This window comes from Oncorhynchus nerka, linkage group LG17 (assembly GCF_034236695.1).
Source record: "Oncorhynchus nerka isolate Pitt River linkage group LG17, Oner_Uvic_2.0, whole genome shotgun sequence".
Lineage (NCBI taxonomy): Eukaryota > Metazoa > Chordata > Actinopteri > Salmoniformes > Salmonidae > Oncorhynchus > Oncorhynchus nerka.
Window position 1 is genome coordinate 1,833,788 of NC_088412.1, and position 20,089 is coordinate 1,853,876.

Below are 20,089 nucleotides of genomic sequence, written 5' to 3' on the forward strand. Positions count from 1 at the left end.
GCGGTGTAGCTAACTACTGGAACTACACACTACTGTTTTACCATGTAGCGGTGTAGCTAACTACTGGAACTACACACTACTATTTTACCATGTAGCTAACTACTGGAACTACACACTACTGTTTTACCATGTAGCAGTGTAGCTAACTACTGGAACTACACACTACTGTTTTACCATGTAGCGGTGTAGCTAACTACTGGAACTACACACTACTGTTTTACCATGTAGCGGTGTAGCTAACTACTGGAACTACACACTACTGTTTTACCATGTAGCGGTGTAGCTAACTACTGGAACTACACACTACTGTTTTACCATGTAGCGGTGTAGCCAACTACTGGAACTACACTCTTACGTTTTCTGCAAAAACAAAATATGATATGGGTGAAGTAGGCAATAATTTCCTTTATTTTTTCGGCATTAGACCTGCCTAATTCCTAACACTTGAGACATCGTAACATTTGACCCTAAAGGGATCTGTACTTGCAATTTGTAGTCTCTGACAGATTTACATGTGATAATTTTTTCACAAAGTAGTTTGGATGTAGTGAACTACTTTTTCAAATTAACTTTAGTTAACTAAACTATATTTCTCTCAAGGTTTAGCTTTAGTGTAGTTTCTAATTCTACCAGTAGGAAGTAGTTGGTAGCTTTGGTAAACTATATTTTTAGAGTTGCTTCCTCAACACTCACGTAACAGATTACTTCATACGGTATTTATTTATAAATAAACTAACCTGAACTCTCTCTCTCGCTCTCTCACCCTCTCCCCATCTTCCTCTCCCCTCTCTCTCTCTTTAGCCCATGGTTGATGATGGAGGAGACAGGTCCTCGCATAGCAGACTACTTTGTGGTAGCAGGGCTCACTGACTCCTCCAAGCCCTTAGAGGAGGAACTGCAGCTGGACGATGTTCCTGGTCGCTCTCCCCGCTCGGCCCCTGGTGGCCGGCCCCTGGCCCCCATCACAGACATAGCTGTGGTTATATGCTCACTAGGGGAAGCGGTACAGTAGTACACTACTAGCCTTTTTTTGTTTAGCTTTTAGTTTTTAGCTTTTTGTGAGGTAAAGAAATTCTGGTAAATTTCCCAGGTTTCCCAGGTTTTCCAGAAATCTTAATTGGGTTGGTTTCTCGACTTCCTACTTATCCACTCCTGATTCTGGGATCTTCCATCAAGGATTTCTGGTAAACCTGGTTTGGGAAAGTTACCAGTATGTTTCAACTCTAACTTTCAGCCTTCATAAATCATCATATGTAAAGTTGTTTTTTGATGTACAGAGCTTTGTGATTTCTGCGTTTAATGAAAAAGCACTCTGCAAATTAAACGTTGTCCCCAAAGGTTCTATGCTTTTCAACTTAAACTGAGGATTATTTATGACATTTAGCTAACACCTTTCTTCATCTAGAGTGACTTACAGTCACATGTGTTCATATGGTGGCCCAGGCAGGAATTGAACTCACAATCCTTGGCCTTGCGAGTTCCACACTCCACCAACTGATCCACACAGGACCACACATCCCATAAACCCCGTACCTGCCCTATGAATGTATCGTTGTGATGTTTTTGTCTTTGTGTATAATTATTTATTCCTAGGTTCCTCAGGGTTACACCTGCTTAGAGTCCACCCCGTCTGGTCTGTCTGCAGAGCTGAACGGAGCCAGTCTCCGAGGGCCTCAGATTTACCTCTGCTACAAGAGAGGCCGAGATAAACCTCCTCTCACCGATCTGGGGTCAGTCATCTCCTGCTACTCGCAACACTACACTACTCCTTACCTTGATAAATGCTGGTCTAGGAACAGTTCTTACATGGTCACTCACAGAAACACTACACTAATCCCTAGCTCCATCCCAAATAGCATCCCTAGGGGCCCTGGTCAAAAATAGTGCACTATATAGAGAATAGGGTGCTATTTGGGATGCATCCTAATCCCCTGTTCCTTCTAATACTGACCTGAAATCAGTTATTTTCCTGTGACTTATAACAACACTACACTAATCCTATCACGACCTCCTAGTGCTGGTCTAGGATTAGTACTTATCCTGTTATTCACAGCACAACACTAGTCCCTATTTTTCTAGAAGGACTGGTCTAGGATCTGTACTTAAATGGTCACTCACACCACTAATCCTATAGCAGACTCCTAGGACTGAACGAGGAACAGTTACTGGCCAATCACCCCACACCACTACACCAATGCCCTTTTCCTAAAACGGGTCTAGGAACAGTGCTTCTGCTGTCACTACTACAGCACTCAATCACCTCTTCCATTAGATCTGACCTAGGAGCAGTTCTTCTGCTGTCACACACTACTACAGCACTCAATCACCTCTTCCATTAGATCTGACCTAGGAACAGTGCTTCTGCTGTCACTTACCCAAAACACTACAGCACTCAATCACCTCTTCCATTAGATCTGACCTAGGAACAGTTCTTCCCCGGGTCACTGGCCTATAATCTCACAAAACAACCTTAATCCCATCTCCTACTCCTACCCCTACTGTACAGGGCTGCCTGTCATTTCTGGTGTGGTTGTGTGTTTACCCCTACTGTACAGGGCTGCCTCTGTCATGGCGACCCCTACTGTACAGGGCTGCCTCTGTCATGGTGACCCCTACTGTACAGGGCTGCCTCTGTCATGGTGACCCCTACTGTACAGGGCTGCCTCTGTCTCTGTCATGCCAGTTCTGTCATGGTGACCCCTACTGTACAGGGCTGCCCTCACCCTGTACAGGGCTGCCTCTGTCATGGTGACCCCTACTGTACAGGGCTGTCTCTGTCATGGCGACCCCTACTGTACAGGGCTGTCTCTGTCATGGTGACCCCTACTGTACAGGGCTGTCCTCTGTCATGGCGACTTATCCTACTGTACAGGGCTGCCTCTGTCTGGTCCCTATGTACAGGGCTGATGGTGACCCCTACTGTACAGGGCTGGTCATGGCTACTGTACAGGGCTGCCTCATCTGTCATGGCTCAATCACCCCTACTGTACAGGGCTGCCTCTGTCAGGGGACCCCTACTGTACAGGGCTGCTCTGTCATGGTACTGTACAGGGCCCTCTTCCATGTCACAGTTCTTCCCCGGGTACTGTACAGGGCTGCCAACTCTGTCATGGCGACCCCTACTGTACAGGGCTGCCTCTGTCATGGTGACCCCTACTGTACAGGGCTGCCTCTGTCATGGTGACCCCTACTGTACAGGGCTGCCTCTGTCATGGTGACCCCTACTGTACAGGGCTGCTCTGTCATGGTGACCCCTACTGTCAGGGCTGTCTCTGTGACCCCTACTGTACAGGGCTGCCTCTGTCATGGTGACCCCTACTGTACAGGGCTGCCTCTGTCATGGTGACCCCTACTGTACAGGGCTGCCTCTGTCATGGTGACCCCTACTGTACAGGGCTGCCTCTGTCATGGTGACCCCTACTGTACAGGGCTGCCTCTGTCATCTGTCAGGGCTGCCTCTGTCATGGCGACCCCTACTGTACAGGGCTGCCTCTGTCATGGCGACACCTACTGTACAGGGCTGCCTCTGTCATGGTGACCCCTACTGTACAGGGCTGCCTCTGTCTCTGTCATGGCGACCCCTACTGTACAGGGCTGCCTCTGTCTCTGTCATGGCGACCCCTACTGTACAGGGCTGCCTCTGTCATGGTGACCCCTACTGTACAGGGCTGCCTCTGTCTCTGTCATGGCGACCCCTACTGTACAGGGCTGCCTCTGTCTCTGTCATGGCGACCCCTACTGTACAGGGCTGTCTCTGTCATGGTGACCCCTACTGTACAGGGCTGTCTCTGTCATGGCGACCCCTACTGTACAGGGCTGTCTCTGTCATGGTGACCCCTACTGTACAGGGCTGCCTCTGTCTCTGTCATGGCGACCCCTACTGTACAGGGCTGCCTCTGTCATGGTGACCCCTACTGTACAGGGCTGTCTCTGTCATGGCGACCCCTACTGTACAGGGCTGTCTCTGTCATGGCGACCCCTACTGTACAGGGCTGCCTCTGTCATGGTGACCCCTACTGTACAGGGCTGCCTCTGTCATGGTGACCCCTACTGTACAGGGCTGCCTCTGTCATGGTGACCCCTACTGTACAGGGCTGCCTCTGTCATGGTGACCCCTACTGTACAGGGCTGCCTCTGTCATGGTGACCCCTACTGTACAGGGCTGCCTCTGTCATGGCGACCCCTACTGTACAGGGCTGCCTCAGGGCTGTCATGGTGACCCCTACTGTACAGGGCTGTCTCTGTCATGGTGACCCCTACTGTACAGGGCTGCCTCTGTCTCTGTCATGGCGACCCCTACTGTACAGGGCTGCCTCTGTCATGGTGACCCCTACTGTACAGGGCTGTCTCTGTCATGGCGACCCCTACTGTACAGGGCTGTCTCTGTCATGGCGACCCCTACTGTACAGGGCTGCCTCTGTCATGGTGACCCCTACTGTACAGGGCTGCCTCTGTCATGGTGACCCCTACTGTACAGGGCTGCCTCTGTCATGGTGACCCCTACTGTACAGGGCTGCCTCTGTCATGGTGACCCCTACTGTACAGGGCTGCCTCTGTCATGGTGACCCCTACTGTACAGGGCTGTCTCTGTCATGGCGACCCCTACTGTACAGGGCTGCCTCTGTCATGGTGACCCTACTGTACAGGGCTGCCTCTGTCATGGTGACCCCTACTGTACAGGGCTGCCTCTGTCATGGCGACCCCTACTGTACAGGGCTGCCTCTGTCTCTGTCATGGCGACCCCTACTGTACAGGGCTGCCTCTGTCATGGTGACCCCTACTGTACAGGGCTGCCTCTGTCTCTGTCATGGCGACCCCTACTGTACAGGGCTGCCTCTGTCTCTGTCATGGCGACCCCTACTGTACAGGGCTGTCTCTGTCATGGTGACCCCTACTGTACAGGGCTGTCCTCTGTCATGGCGACCCCTACTGTACAGGGCTGCCTCTGTCATGGTGACCCCTACTGTACAGGGCTGCCTCTGTCTCTGTCATGGCGACCCCTACTGTACAGGGCTGCCTCTGTCATGGTGACCCCTACTGTACAGGGCTGTCTCTGTCATGGCGACCCCTACTGTACAGGGCTGTCTCTGTCATGGTGACCCCTACTGTACAGGGCTGCCTCTGTCATGGTGACCCCTACTGTACAGGGCTGCCTCTGTCATGGTGACCCCTACTGTACAGGGCTGCCTCTGTCATGGTGACCCCTACTGTACAGGGCTGCCTCTGTCATGGTGACCCCTACTGTACAGGGCTGCCTCTGTCATGGTGACCCCTACTGTACAGGGCTGCCTCTGTCATGGCGACCCCTACTGTACAGGGCTGCCTCTGTCATGGTGACCCCTACTGTACAGGGCTGCCTCTGTCATGGCGACCCCTACTGTACAGGGCTGCCTCTGTCATGGTGACCCCTACTGTACAGGGCTGCCTCTGTCATGGTGACCCCTACTGTACAGGGCTGCCTCTGTCATGGTGACCCCTACTGTACAGGGCTGCCTCTGTCATGGCGACCCCTACTGTACAGGGCTGCCTCTGCCTCTGTCATGGTGACCCCTACTGTACAGGGCTGCCTCTGTCATGGTGACCCCTACTGTACAGGGCTGTCTCTGTCATGGCGACCCCTACTGTACAGTGCTGCCTCTATCATGGCGACCCCTACTGTACAGGGCTGCCTCTGTCATGGCGACCCCTACTGTACAGGGCTGCCTCTCTGTCATGGCGACCCCTACTGTACAGGGCTGCCTCTGCCTCTGTCATGGTGACCCCTACTGTACAGGGCTGTCTCTGTCATGGTGACCCCTACTGTACAGGGCTGTCTCTGTCATGGTGACCCCTACTGTACAGAGCTGTCTCTGTCATGGCGACCCCTACTGTACAGGGCTGTCTCTGTCATGGTGACCCCTACTGTACAGGGCTGTCTCTGTCATGGTGACCCCTACTGTACAGGGCTGCCTCTGTCATGGTGACCCCTACTGTACAGGGCTGTCTCTGTCATGGTGACCCCTACTGTACAGGGCTGCCTCTGTCATGGTGACCCCTACTGTACATGGTCATGGTGACCCCTACTGTACAGGGCTGCCTGTCATGGTGACCCTACTGTCATGCTGCGGCGACCCCTACTGTACAGGGCTGCCTCTGTCATGGTGACCCCTACTGTACAGGGCTGCCTCTGTCTCTGTCATGGCGACCCCTACTGTACAGGGCTGCCTCTGTCTCTGTCATGGCGACCCCTACTGTACAGGGCTGTCATGGTGACTACTGTCATGGTGACCCCTACTGTACAGGGCTGTCTCTGTCATGGGACCCCTACTGTACAGGGCTGTCTCTGTCATGGTGACCCCTACTGTACAGGGCTGTCTCTGTCATGGTGACCCCTACTGTACAGGGCTGCCTCTGTCTCTGTCATGGCGACCCCTACTGTACAGGGCTGCCTCTGTCATGGTGACCCCTACTGTACAGGGCTGTCTCTGTCATGGCGACCCCTACTGTACAGGGCTGTCTCTGTCATGGCGACCCCTACTGTACAGGGCTGCCTCTGTCATGGTGACCCCTACTGTACAGGGCTGCCTCTGTCATGGTGACCCCTACTGTACAGGGCTGCCTCTGTCATGGTGACCCCTACTGTACAGGGCTGCCTCTGTCATGGTGACCCCTACTGTACAGGGCTGCCTCTGTCATGGTGACCCCTACTGTACAGGGCTGTCTCTGTCATGGCGACCCCTACTGTACAGGGCTGCCTCTGTCATGGCGACCCCTACTGTACAGGGCTGCCTCTGTCATGGTGACCCCTACTGTACAGGGCTGCCTCTGTCTCTGTCATGGCGACCCCTACTGTACAGGGCTGCCTCTGTCATGGTGACCCCTACTGTACAGGGCTGCCTCTGTCTCTGTCATGGCGACCCCTACTGTACAGGGCTGCCTCTGTCTCTGTCATGGCGACCCCTACTGTACAGGGCTGTCTCTGTCATGGTGACCCCTACTGTACAGGGCTGTCTCTGTCATGGCGACCCCTACTGTACAGGGCTGTCTCTGTCATGGTGACCCCTACTGTACAGGGCTGCCTCTGTCTCTGTCATGGCGACCCCTACTGTACAGGGCTGCCTCTGTCATGGTGACCCCTACTGTACAGGGCTGTCTCTGTCATGGCGACCCCTACTGTACAGGGCTGTCTCTGTCATGGCGACCCCTACTGTACAGGGCTGCCTCTGTCATGGTGACCCCTACTGTACAGGGCTGCCTCTGTCATGGTGACCCCTACTGTACAGGGCTGCCTCTGTCATGGTGACCCCTACTGTACAGGGCTGCCTCTGTCATGGTGACCCCTACTGTACAGGGCTGCCTCTGTCATGGTGACCCCTACTGTACAGGGCTGTCTCTGTCATGGCGACCCCTACTGTACAGGGCTGCCTCTGTCATGGCGACCCCTACTGTACAGGGCTGCCTCTGTCATGGTGACCCCTACTGTACAGGGCTGCCTCTGTCATGGTGACCCCTACTGTACAGGGCTGCCTCTGTCATGGTGACCCCTACTGTACAGGGCTGCCTCTGTCATGGCGACCCCTACTGTACAGGGCTGCCTCTGCCTCTGTCATGGCGACCCCTACTGTACAGGGCTGCCTCTGTCATGGTGACCCCTACTGTACAGGGCTGCCTCTGTCATGGTGACCCCTACTGTACAGGGCTGCCTCTGTCATGGTGACCCCTACTGTACAGGGCTGCCTCTGTCATGGTGACCCCTACTGTACAGGGCTGCCTCTGTCATGGTGACCCCTACTGTACAGGGCTGCCTCTGTCATGGCGACCCCTACTGTACAGTGCTGCCTCTATCATGGCGACCCCTACTGTACAGGGCTGCCTCTGTCATGGCGACCCCTACTGTACAGGGCTGCCTCTGTCTCTATCATGGCGACCCCTACTGTACAGGGCTGCCTCTGCCTCTGTCATGGTGACCCCTATTGTACAGGGCTGTCTCTGTCATGGTGACCCCTACTGTACAGGGCTGTCTCTGTCATGGTGACCCCTACTGTACAGGGCTGTCTCTGTCATGGCGACCCCTACTGTACAGGGCTGTCTCTGTCATGGTGACCCCTACTGTACAGGGCTGTCTCTGTCATGGTGACCCCTACTGTACAGGGCTGCCTCTGTCATGGTGACCCCTACTGTACAGGGCTGTCTCTGTCATGGTGACCCCTACTGTACAGGGCTGCCTCTGTCATGGCGACCCCTACTGTACAGGGCTGCCTCTGCCTCTGTCATGGCGACCCCTACTGTACAGGGCTGCCTCTGTCATGGTGACCCCTACTGTACAGGGCTGCCTCTGTCTCTGTCATGGTGACCCCTACTGTACAGGGCTGTCTCTGTCTCTGTCATGGTGACCCCTACTGTACAGGGCTGTCTCTGTCTCTGTCATGGTGACCCCTACTGTACAGGGCTGTCTCTGTCTCTGTCATGGCGACCCCTACTGTACAGGGCTGCCTCTGTCTCTGTCATGGTGACCCCTACTGTACAGGGCTGCCTCTGTCTCTGTCATGGTGACCCCTACTGTACAGGGCTGCCTCTGTCATGGTGACCCCTACTGTACAGGGCTGCCTCTGTCATGGTGACCCCTACTGTACAGGGCTGCCTCTGTCATGGTGACCCCTACTGTACAGGGCTGCCTCTGTCATGGTGACCCCTACTGTACAGGGCTGCCTCTGTCATGGTGACCCCTACTGTACAGGGCTGCCTCTGCCTCTGTCATGGTGACCCCTACTGTACAGGGCTGCCTCTGTCATGGTGACCCCTACTGTACAGGGCTGCCTCTGTCATGGTGACCCCTACTGTACAGGGCTGCCTCTGTCATGGTGACCCCTACTGTACAGGGCTGCCTCTGTCATGGTGACCCCTACTGTACAGGGCTGTCTCTGTCATGGCGACCCCTACTGTACAGGGCTGCCTCTGTCTCTGTCATGGTGACCCCTACTGTACAGGGCTGCCTCTGTCTCTGTCATGGTGACCCCTACTGTACAGGGCTGCCTCTGTCATGGTGACCCCTACTGTACAGGGCTGCCTCTGTCATGGTGACCCCTACTGTACAGGGCTGCCTCTGTCATGGTGACCCCTACTGTACAGGGCTGCCTCTGTCATGGTGACCCCTACTGTACAGGGCTGCCTCTGTCATGGTGACCCCTACTGTACAGGGACTGTACAGGGGCTGCTCTGCCTCTGTCATGGTGACCCCTACTGTACAGGGCTGCCTCTGTCATGGTGACCCCTACTGTACAGGGCTGCCTCTGTCATGGTGACCCCTACTGTACAGGGCTGCCTCTGTCATGGTGACCCCTACTGTACAGGGCTGTCTCTGTCATGGTGACCCCTACTGTACAGGGCTGCCTCTGCCTCTGTCACGGCGACCCCTACTGTACAGGGCTGCCTCTGTCATGGTGACCCCTACTGTACAGGGCTGCCTCTGTCATGGTGACCCCTACTGTACAGGGCTGCCTCTGCCTCTGTCATGGCGACCCCTACTGTACAGGGCTGCCTCTGTCATGGCGACCCCTACTGTACAGGGCTGCCTCTGTCATGGTGACCCCTACTGTACAGGGCTGCCTCTGTCATGGTGACCCCTACTGTACAGGGCTGCCTCTGTCATGGCGACCCCTACTGTACAGGGCTGCCTCTGTCATGGTGACCCCTACTGTACAGGGCTGCCTCTGCCTCTGTCATGGTGACCCCTACTGTACAGGGCTGCCTCTGTCATGGTGACCCCTACTGTACAGGGCTGCCTCTGTCATGGTGACCCCTACTGTACAGGGCTGCCTCTGTCATGGTGACCCCTACTGTACAGGGCTGCCTCTATCATGGTGACCCCTACTGTACAGGGCTGTCTCTGTCATGGTGACCCCTACTGTACAGGGCTGCCTCTATCATGGTGACCCCTACTGTACAGGGCTGCCTCTGTCATGGTGACCCCTACTGTACAGGGCTGCCTCTATCATGGCGACCCCTACTGTACAGGGCTGCCTCTGTCATGGCGACCCCTACTGTACAGGGCTGCCTCTATCATGGCGACCCCTACTGTACAGGGCTGCCTCTGTCATGGCGACCCCTACTGTACAGTGCTGCCTCTGTCATGGCGACCCCTACTGTACAGTGCTGCCTCTACCTCTGTCATGGCGACCCCTACTGTACAGTGCTGCCTCTGCCTCTATCATGGTGACCCCTACTGTACAGGGCTGCCTCTATCATGGCGACCCCTACTGTACAGGGCTGCCTCTGTCATGGCGACCCCTACTGTACAGTGCTGCCTCTATCATGGTGACCCCTACTGTACAGGGCTGCCTCTGTCATGGTGACCCCTACTGTACAGGGCTGCCTCTGTCATGGTGACCCCTACTGTACAGGGCTGCCTCTGTCATGGGACCCCTACTGTACAGGGCTGCCTCTGTCATGGCGACCCCTACTGTACAGGGCTGCCCTGTCATGGCTACTGTACAGGGCTGCCTCTGTCATGGCGACCCCTACTGTACAGGGCTGCCTCTGTCATGGTGACCCCTCCTGTACAGGGCTGCCTCTGTCTCTGTCATGGTGACCCCTACTGTACAGTGCTGCCTCTATCATGGCGACCCCTACTGTACAGGGCTGCCTCTGTCATGTGACCCCTACTGTACAGGGCTGCCTCTGTCATGGTGACCCCTACTGTACAGGGCTGCCTCTGTCTCTATCATGGCGACCCCTACTGTACAGGGCTGCCTCTGTCTCTATCATGGCGACCCCTACTGTACAGGGCTGCCTCTGCCTCTATCATGGCGACCCCTACTGTACAGGGCTGCCTCTGCCTCTATCATGGTGACCCCTACTGTACAGGGCTGCCTCTGCCTCTATCCTGGTGACCCCTACTGTACAGGGCTGCCTCTGTCTCTATCATGGCGACCCCTACTGTACAGGGCTGCCTCTGTCATGGTGACCCCTACTGTACAGTGCTGCCTCTGCCTCTATCATGGCGACCCCTACTGTACAGGGCTGCCTCTGTCATGGTGACCCCTACTGTACAGGGCTGCCTCTGTCTCTATCATGGCGACCCCTACTGTACAGGGCTGCCTCTGTCATGGTGACCCCTACTGTACAGGGCTGCCTCTGTCATGGTGACCCCTACTGTACAGGGCTGCCTCTGCCTCTGTCATGGTGACCCCTACTGTACAGGGCTGCCTCTGTCATGGTGACCCCTACTGTACAGGGCTGCCTCTGTCATGGTGACCCCTACTGTACAGGGCTGCCTCTGTCATGGTGACCCCTACTGTACAGGGCTGCCTCTATCATGGTGACCCCTACTGTACAGGGCTGTCTCTGTCATGGTGACCCCTACTGTACAGGGCTGCCTCTATCATGGTGACCCCTACTGTACAGGGCTGCCTCTGTCATGGTGACCCCTACTGTACAGGGCTGCCTCTATCATGGCGACCCCTACTGTACAGGGCTGCCTCTGTCATGGCGACCCCTACTGTACAGGGCTGCCTCTATCATGGCGACCCCTAGTGTACAGGGCTGCCTCTGTCATGGCGACCCCTACTGTACAGGGCTGCCTCTATCATGGCGACCCCTAGTGTACAGGGCTGCCTCTGTCATGGCGACCCCTACTGTACAGTGCTGCCTCTGTCATGGCGACCCCTACTGTACAGTGCTGCCTCTACCTCTGTCATGGCGACCCCTACTGTACAGTGCTGCCTCTGCCTCTATCATGGTGACCCCTACTGTACAGGGCTGCCTCTATCATGGCGACCCCTACTGTACAGGGCTGCCTCTGTCATGGCGACCCCTACTGTACAGTGCTGCCTCTATCATGGTGACCCCTACTGTACAGGGCTGCCTCTGTCATGGTGACCCCTACTGTACAGGGCTGCCTCTGTCATGGTGACCCCTACTGTACAGGGCTGCCTCTGTCATGGTGACCCCTACTGTACAGGGCTGCCTCTGTCATGGCGACCCCTACTGTACAGGGCTGCCTCTGTCATGGCGACCCCTACTGTACAGGGCTGCCTCTGTCATGGCGACCCCTACTGTACAGGGCTGCCTCTGTCATGGTGACCCCTCCTGTACAGGGCTGCCTCTGTCTCTGTCATGGTGACCCCTACTGTACAGTGCTGCCTCTATCATGGCGACCCCTACTGTACAGGGCTGCCTCTGTCATGGTGACCCCTACTGTACAGGGCTGCCTCTGTCATGGTGACCCCTACTGTACAGGGCTGCCTCTGTCTCTATCATGGCGACCCCTACTGTACAGGGCTGCCTCTGTCTCTATCATGGCGACCCCTACTGTACAGGGCTGCCTCTGCCTCTATCATGGCGACCCCTACTGTACAGGGCTGCCTCTGCCTCTATCATGGTGACCCCTACTGTACAGGGCTGCCTCTGCCTCTATCCTGGTGACCCCTACTGTACAGGGCTGCCTCTGTCTCTATCATGGCGACCCCTACTGTACAGGGCTGCCTCTGTCATGGTGACCCCTACTGTACAGTGCTGCCTCTGCCTCTATCATGGCGACCCCTACTGTACAGGGCTGCCTCTGTCATGGTGACCCCTACTGTACAGGGCTGCCTCTGTCTCTATCATGGCGACCCCTACTGTACAGGGCTGCCTCTGTCATGGTGACCCCTACTGTACAGGGCTGTCTCTGTCATGGTGACCCCTACTGTACAGGGCTGCCTCTGTCTCTGTCATGGCGACCCCTACTGTACAGGGCTGCCTCTGTCATGGTGACCCCTACTGTACAGGGCTGCTTCTGTCTCTGTCATGGCGACCCCTACTGTACAGGGCTGCCTCTGTCTCTATCATGGCGACCCCTACTGTACAGGGCTGCCTCTGTCATGGTGACCCCTACTGTACAGTGCTGCCTCTGCCTCTATCATGGCGACCCCTACTGTACAGGGCTGCCTCTGTCATGGTGACCCCTACTGTACAGGGCTGCCTCTGTCTCTATCATGGCGACCCCTACTGTACAGGGCTGCCTCTGTCATGGTGACCCCTACTGTACAGGGCTGCCTCTGTCATGGTGACCCCTACTGTACAGGGCTGCCTCTGCCTCTGTCATGGTGACCCCTACTGTACAGGGCTGCCTCTGTCATGGTGACCCCTACTGTACAGGGCTGCCTCTGTCATGGTGACCCCTACTGTACAGGGCTGCCTCTATCATGGTGACCCCTACTGTACAGGGCTGTCTCTGTCATGGTGACCCCTACTGTACAGGGCTGCCTCTATCATGGTGACCCCTACTGTACAGGGCTGCCTCTGTCATGGTGACCCCTACTGTACAGGGCTGCCTCTATCATGGCGACCCCTACTGCACAGGGCTGCCTCTGTCATGGCGACCCCTACTGTACAGGGCTGCCTCTATCATGGCGACCCCTAGTGTACAGGGCTGCCTCTGTCATGGCGACCCCTACTGTACAGTGCTGCCTCTGTCATGGCGACCCCTACTGTACAGTGCTGCCTCTACCTCTGTCATGGCGACCCCTACTGTACAGTGCTGCCTCTGCCTCTATCATGGTGACCCCTACTGTACAGGGCTGCCTCTATCATGGCGACCCCTACTGTACAGGGCTGCCTCTGTCATGGCGACCCCTACTGTACAGTGCTGCCTCTATCATGGTGACCCCTACTGTACAGGGCTGCCTCTGTCATGGTGACCCCTACTGTACAGGGCTGCCTCTGTCATGGTGACCCCTACTGTACAGGGCTGCCTCTGTCATGGTGACCCCTACTGTACAGGGCTGCCTCTGTCATGGCGACCCCTACTGTACAGGGCTGCCTCTGTCATGGCGACCCCTACTGTACAGGGCTGCCTCTGTCATGGCGACCCCTACTGTACAGGGCTGCCTCTGTCATGGTGACCCCTCCTGTACAGGGCTGCCTCTGTCTCTGTCATGGTGACCCCTACTGTACAGTGCTGCCTCTATCATGGCGACCCCTACTGTACAGGGCTGCCTCTGTCATGGTGACCCCTACTGTACAGGGCTGCCTCTGTCATGGTGACCCCTACTGTACAGGGCTGCCTCTGTCTCTATCATGGCGACCCCTACTGTACAGGGCTGCCTCTGTCATGGTGACCCCTACTGTACAGGGCTGCCTCTGTCATGGTGACCCCTACTGTACAGGGCTGCCTCTGCCTCTGTCATGGTGACCCCTACTGTACAGGGCTGCCTCTGTCATGGTGACCCCTACTGTACAGGGCTGCCTCTGTCATGGTGACCCCTACTGTACAGGGCTGCCTCTGTCATGGTGACCCCTACTGTACAGGGCTGCCTCTATCATGGTGACCCCTACTGTACAGGGCTGTCTCTGTCATGGTGACCCCTACTGTACAGGGCTGCCTCTATCATGGTGACCCCTACTGTACAGGGCTGCCTCTGTCATGGTGACCCCTACTGTACAGGGCTGCCTCTATCATGGCGACCCCTACTGTACAGGGCTGCCTCTGTCATGGCGACCCCTACTGTACAGGGCTGCCTCTATCATGGCGACCCCTAGTGTACAGGGCTGCCTCTGTCATGGCGACCCCTACTGTACAGTGCTGCCTCTGTCATGGCGACCCTACTGTACAGTGCTGCCTCTACCTCTGTCATGGCGACCCCTACTGTACAGTGCTGCCTCTGCCTCTATCATGGTGACCCCTACTGTACAGGGCTGCCTCTATCATGGCGACCCCTACTGTACAGGGCTGCCTCTGTCATGGCGACCCCTACTGTACAGTGCTGCCTCTATCATGGTGACCCCTACTGTACAGGGCTGCCTCTGTCATGGTGACCCCTACTGTACAGGGCTGCCTCTGTCATGGTGACCCCTACTGTACAGGGCTGCCTCTGTCATGGTGACCCCTACTGTACAGGGCTGCCTCTGTCATGGCGACCCCTACTGTACAGGGCTGCCTCTGTCATGGCGACCCCTACTGTACAGGGCTGCCTCTGTCATGGCGACCCCTACTGTACAGGGCTGCCTCTGTCATGGTGACCCCTCCTGTACAGGGCTGCCTCTGTCTCTGTCATGGTGACCCCTACTGTACAGTGCTGCCTCTATCATGGCGACCCCTACTGTACAGGGCTGCCTCTGTCATGGTGACCCCTACTGTACAGGGCTGCCTCTGTCATGGTGACCCCTACTGTACAGGGCTGCCTCTGTCTCTATCATGGCGACCCCTACTGTACAGGGCTGCCTCTGTCTCTATCATGGCGACCCCTACTGTACAGGGCTGCCTCTGCCTCTATCATGGCGACCCCTACTGTACAGGGCTGCCTCTGCCTCTATCATGGTGACCCCTACTGTACAGGGCTGCCTCTGCCTCTATCCTGGTGACCCCTACTGTACAGGGCTGCCTCTGTCTCTATCATGGCGACCCCTACTGTACAGGGCTGCCTCTGTCATGGTGACCCCTACTGTACAGTGCTGCCTCTGCCTCTATCATGGCGACCCCTACTGTACAGGGCTGCCTCTGTCATGGTGACCCCTACTGTACAGGGCTGCCTCTGTCTCTATCATGGCGACCCCTACTGTACAGGGCTGCCTCTGTCATGGTGACCCCTACTGTACAGGGCTGTCTCTGTCATGGTGACCCCTACTGTACAGGGCTGCCTCTGTCTCTGTCATGGCGACCCCTACTGTACAGGGCTGCCTCTGTCATGGTGACCCCTACTGTACAGGGCTGCTTCTGTCTCTGTCATGGCGACCCCTACTGTACAGGGCTGCCTCTGTCATGGTGACCCCTACTGTACAGGGCTGCCTCTGTCATGGTGACCCCTACTGTACAGGGCTGCCTCTGCCTCTGTCATGGCGACCCCTACTGTACAGGGCTGCCTCTGTCATGGCGACCCCTACTGTACAGGGCTGCCTCTGTCATGGCGACCCCTACTGTACAGGGCTGCCTCTGTCATGGTGACCCCTACTGTACAGGGCTGCCTCTGCCTCTGTCATGGTGACCCCTACTGTACAGGGCTGCCTCTGTCATGGTGACCCCTACTGTACAGGGCTGCCTCTATCATGGTGACCCCTACTGTACAGGGCTGTCTCTTTCATGGTGACCCCTACTGTACAGGGCTGTCTCTGTCATGGCGACCCCTACTGTACAGGGCTGCCTCTGTCATGGTGACCCCTCCTGTACAGGGCTGCCTCTGTCTCTGTCATGGTGACCCCTACTGTACAGTGCTGCCTCTATCATGGCGACCCCTACTGTACAGGGCTGCCTCTGTCATGGTGACCCCTACTGTACAGGGCTGCCTCTGTCATGGTGACCCCTACTGTACAGGGCTGCCTCTGTCTCTATCATGGCGACCCCTACTGTACAGGGCTGCCTCTGTCTCTATCATGGCGACCCCTACTGTACAGGGCTGCCTCTGCCTCTATCATGGCGACCCCTACTGTACAGGGCTGCCTCTGCCTCTATCATGGTGACCCCTACTGTACAGGGCTGCCTCTGCCTCTATCCTGGTGACCCCTACTGTACAGGGCTGCCTCTGTCTCTATCATGGCGACCCCTACTGTACAGGGCTGCCTCTGTCATGGTGACCCCTACTGTACAGTGCTGCCTCTGCCTCTATCATGGCGACCCCTACTGTACAGGGCTGCCTCTGTCATGGTGACCCCTACTGTACAGGGCTGCCTCTGTCTCTATCATGGCGACCCCTACTGTACAGGGCTGCCTCTGTCATGGTGACCCCTACTGTACAGGGCTGTCTCTGTCATGGTGACCCCTACTGTACAGGGCTGCCTCTGTCTCTGTCATGGCGACCCCTACTGTACAGGGCTGCCTCTGTCATGGTGACCCCTACTGTACAGGGCTGCTTCTGTCTCTGTCATGGCGACCCCTACTGTACAGGGCTGCCTCTGTCATGGTGACCCCTACTGTACAGGGCTGCCTCTGTCATGGTGACCCCTACTGTACAGGGCTGCCTCTGCCTCTGTCATGGCGACCCCTACTGTACAGGGCTGCCTCTGTCATGGCGACCCCTACTGTACAGGGCTGCCTCTGTCATGGCGACCCCTACTGTACAGGGCTGCCTCTGTCATGGTGACCCCTACTGTACAGGGCTGCCTCTGCCTCTGTCATGGTGACCCCTACTGTACAGGGCTGCCTCTGTCATGGTGACCCCTACTGTACAGGGCTGCCTCTATCATGGTGACCCCTACTGTACAGGGCTGTCTCTTTCATGGTGACCCCTACTGTACAGGGCTGTCTCTGTCATGGCGACCCCTACTGTACAGGGCTGCCTCTGTCATGGTGACCCCTCCTGTACAGGGCTGCCTCTGTCTCTGTCATGGTGACCCCTACTGTACAGTGCTGCCTCTATCATGGCGACCCCTACTGTACAGGGCTGCCTCTGTCATGGTGACCCCTACTGTACAGGGCTGCCTCTGTCATGGTGACCCCTACTGTACAGGGCTGCCTCTGTCTCTATCATGGCGACCCCTACTGTACAGGGCTGCCTCTGTCTCTATCATGGCGACCCCTACTGTACAGGGCTGCCTCTGCCTCTATCATGGCGACCCCTACTGTACAGGGCTGCCTCTGCCTCTATCATGGTGACCCCTACTGTACAGGGCTGCCTCTGCCTCTATCCTGGTGACCCCTACTGTACAGGGCTGCCTCTGTCTCTATCATGGCGACCCCTACTGTACAGGGCTGCCTCTGTCATGGTGACCCCTACTGTACAGTGCTGCCTCTGCCTCTATCATGGCGACCCCTACTGTACAGGGCTGCCTCTGTCATGGTGACCCCTACTGTACAGGGCTGCCTCTGTCTCTATCATGGCGACCCCTACTGTACAGGGCTGCCTCTGTCATGGTGACCCCTACTGTACAGGGCTGTCTCTGTCATGGTGACCCCTACTGTACAGGGCTGCCTCTGTCTCTGTCATGGCGACCCCTACTGTACAGGGCTGCCTCTGTCATGGTGACCCCTACTGTACAGGGCTGCTTCTGTCTCTGTCATGGCGACCCCTACTGTACAGGGCTGCCTCTGTCATGGTGACCCCTACTGTACAGGGCTGCCTCTGTCATGGTGACCCCTACTGTACAGGGCTGCCTCTGCCTCTGTCATGGCGACCCCTACTGTACAGGGCTGCCTCTGTCATGGCGACCCCTACTGTACAGGGCTGCCTCTGTCATGGCGACCCCTACTGTACAGGGCTGCCTCTGTCATGGTGACCCCTACTGTACAGGGCTGCCTCTGCCTCTGTCATGGTGACCCCTACTGTACAGGGCTGCCTCTGTCATGGTGACCCCTACTGTACAGGGCTGCCTCTATCATGGTGACCCCTACTGTACAGGGCTGTCTCTTTCATGGTGACCCCTACTGTACAGGGCTGCCTCTATCATGGTGACCCCTACTGTACAGGGCTGCCTCTGTCATGGTGACCCCTACTGTACAGGGCTGCCTCTATCATGGCGACCCCTACTGTACAGTGCTGCCTCTGCCTCTGTCATGGCGACCCCTACTGTACAGTGCTGCCTCCGTCATGGTGACCCCTACTGTACAGTGCTGCCTCTGCCTCTATCATGGCGACCCCTACTGTACAGGGCTGCCTCTGTCATGGCGACCCCTACTGTACAGTGCTGCCTCTGCCTCTATCATGGTGACCCCTACTGTACAGGGCTGCCTCTATTATGGCGACCCCTACTGTACAGGGCTGCCTCTGTCATGGCGACCCCTACTGTACAGTGCTGCCTCTATCATGGTGACCCCTACTGTACAGGGCTGCCTCTGTCATGGTGACCCCTACTGTACAGGGCTGCCTCTGTCATGGTGACCCCTACTGTACAGGGCTGCCTCTGTCATGGCGACCCCTACTGTACAGTGCTGCCTCTGCCTCTATCATGGTGACCCCTACTGTACAGGGCTGCCTCTATTATGGCGACCCCTACTGTACAGGGCTGCCTCTGTCATGGCGACCCCTACTGTACAGTGCTGCCTCTATCATGGTGACCCCTACTGTACAGGGCTGCCTCTGTCATGGTGACCCCTACTGTACAGGGCTGCCTCTGTCATGGTGACCCCTACTGTACAGGGCTGCCTCTGTCATGGTGACCCCTACTGTACAGGGCTGCCTCTGCCTCTGTCATGGCGACCCCTACTGTACAGGGCTGCCTCTGTCATGGCCACCCCTACTGTACAGGGCTGCCTCTGTCATGGCGACCCCTACTGTACAGGGCTGCCTCTGTCATGGTGACCCCTACTGTACAGGGCTGCCTCTGCCTCTGTCATGGTGACCCCTACTGTACAGGGCTGCCTCTGTCATGGTGACCCCTACTGTACAGGGCTGCCTCTATCATGGTGACCCCTACTGTACAGGGCTGTCTCTTTCATGGTGACCCCTACTGTACAGGGCTGCCTCTATCATGGTGACCCCTACTGTACAGGGCTGCCTCTGTCATGGTGACCCCTACTGTACAGGGCTGCCTCTATCATGGCGACCCCTACTGTACAGTGCTGCCTCTGCCTCTGTCATGGCGACCCCTACTGTACAGTGCTGCCTCTGTCATGGTGACCCCTACTGTACAGTGCTGCCTCTGCCTCTATCATGGCGACCCCTACTGTACAGGGCTGCCTCTGTCATGGCGACCCCTACTGTACAGTGCTGCCTCTGCCTCTATCATGGTGACCCCTACTGTACAGGGCTGCCTCTATTATGGCGACCCCTACTGTACAGGGCTGCCTCTGTCATGGCGACCCCTACTGTACAGTGCTGCCTCTATCATGGTGACCCCTACTGTACAGGGCTGCCTCTGTCATGGTGACCCCTACTGTACAGGGCTGCCTCTGTCATGGTGACCCCTACTGTACAGGGCTGCCTCTGTCATGGTTCCACTGGATGTCATAAGGTGAAAGCACCAATTTGTAAGTCGCTCTGGATAAGAGCGTCTGCTAAATGACTTAAATGTAAATGTGACCCCTACTGTACAGGGCTGTCTCTGTCATGGTGACCCCTACTGTACAGGGCTGCCTCTGTCATGGCGACCCCTACTGTACAGGGCTGCCTCTGCCTCTGTCATGGCGACCCCTACTGTACAGGGCTGCCTCTGTCATGGTGACCCCTACTGTACAGGGCTGCCTCTGTCATGGTGACCCCTA

General features: G+C 56.6%; 1 protein-coding gene across 1 annotated transcript in view; it reads left to right on the forward strand.

Annotated features, from left to right (window-relative positions):
* Positions 1–808: 808 nt before the first annotated feature.
* The window catches only part of LOC115126106 (C-myc promoter-binding protein-like), a 118,039-nt gene continuing 98,758 nt past the window's right edge, over positions 809–20,089 (forward strand). Inside the window, 2 exon segments of the mRNA XM_065002742.1 lie at positions 809–1,003; positions 1,594–1,730. Coding sequence (XP_064858814.1) covers positions 812–1,003; positions 1,594–1,730 — 329 coding nt within the window. The 5' untranslated portion in view covers positions 809–811.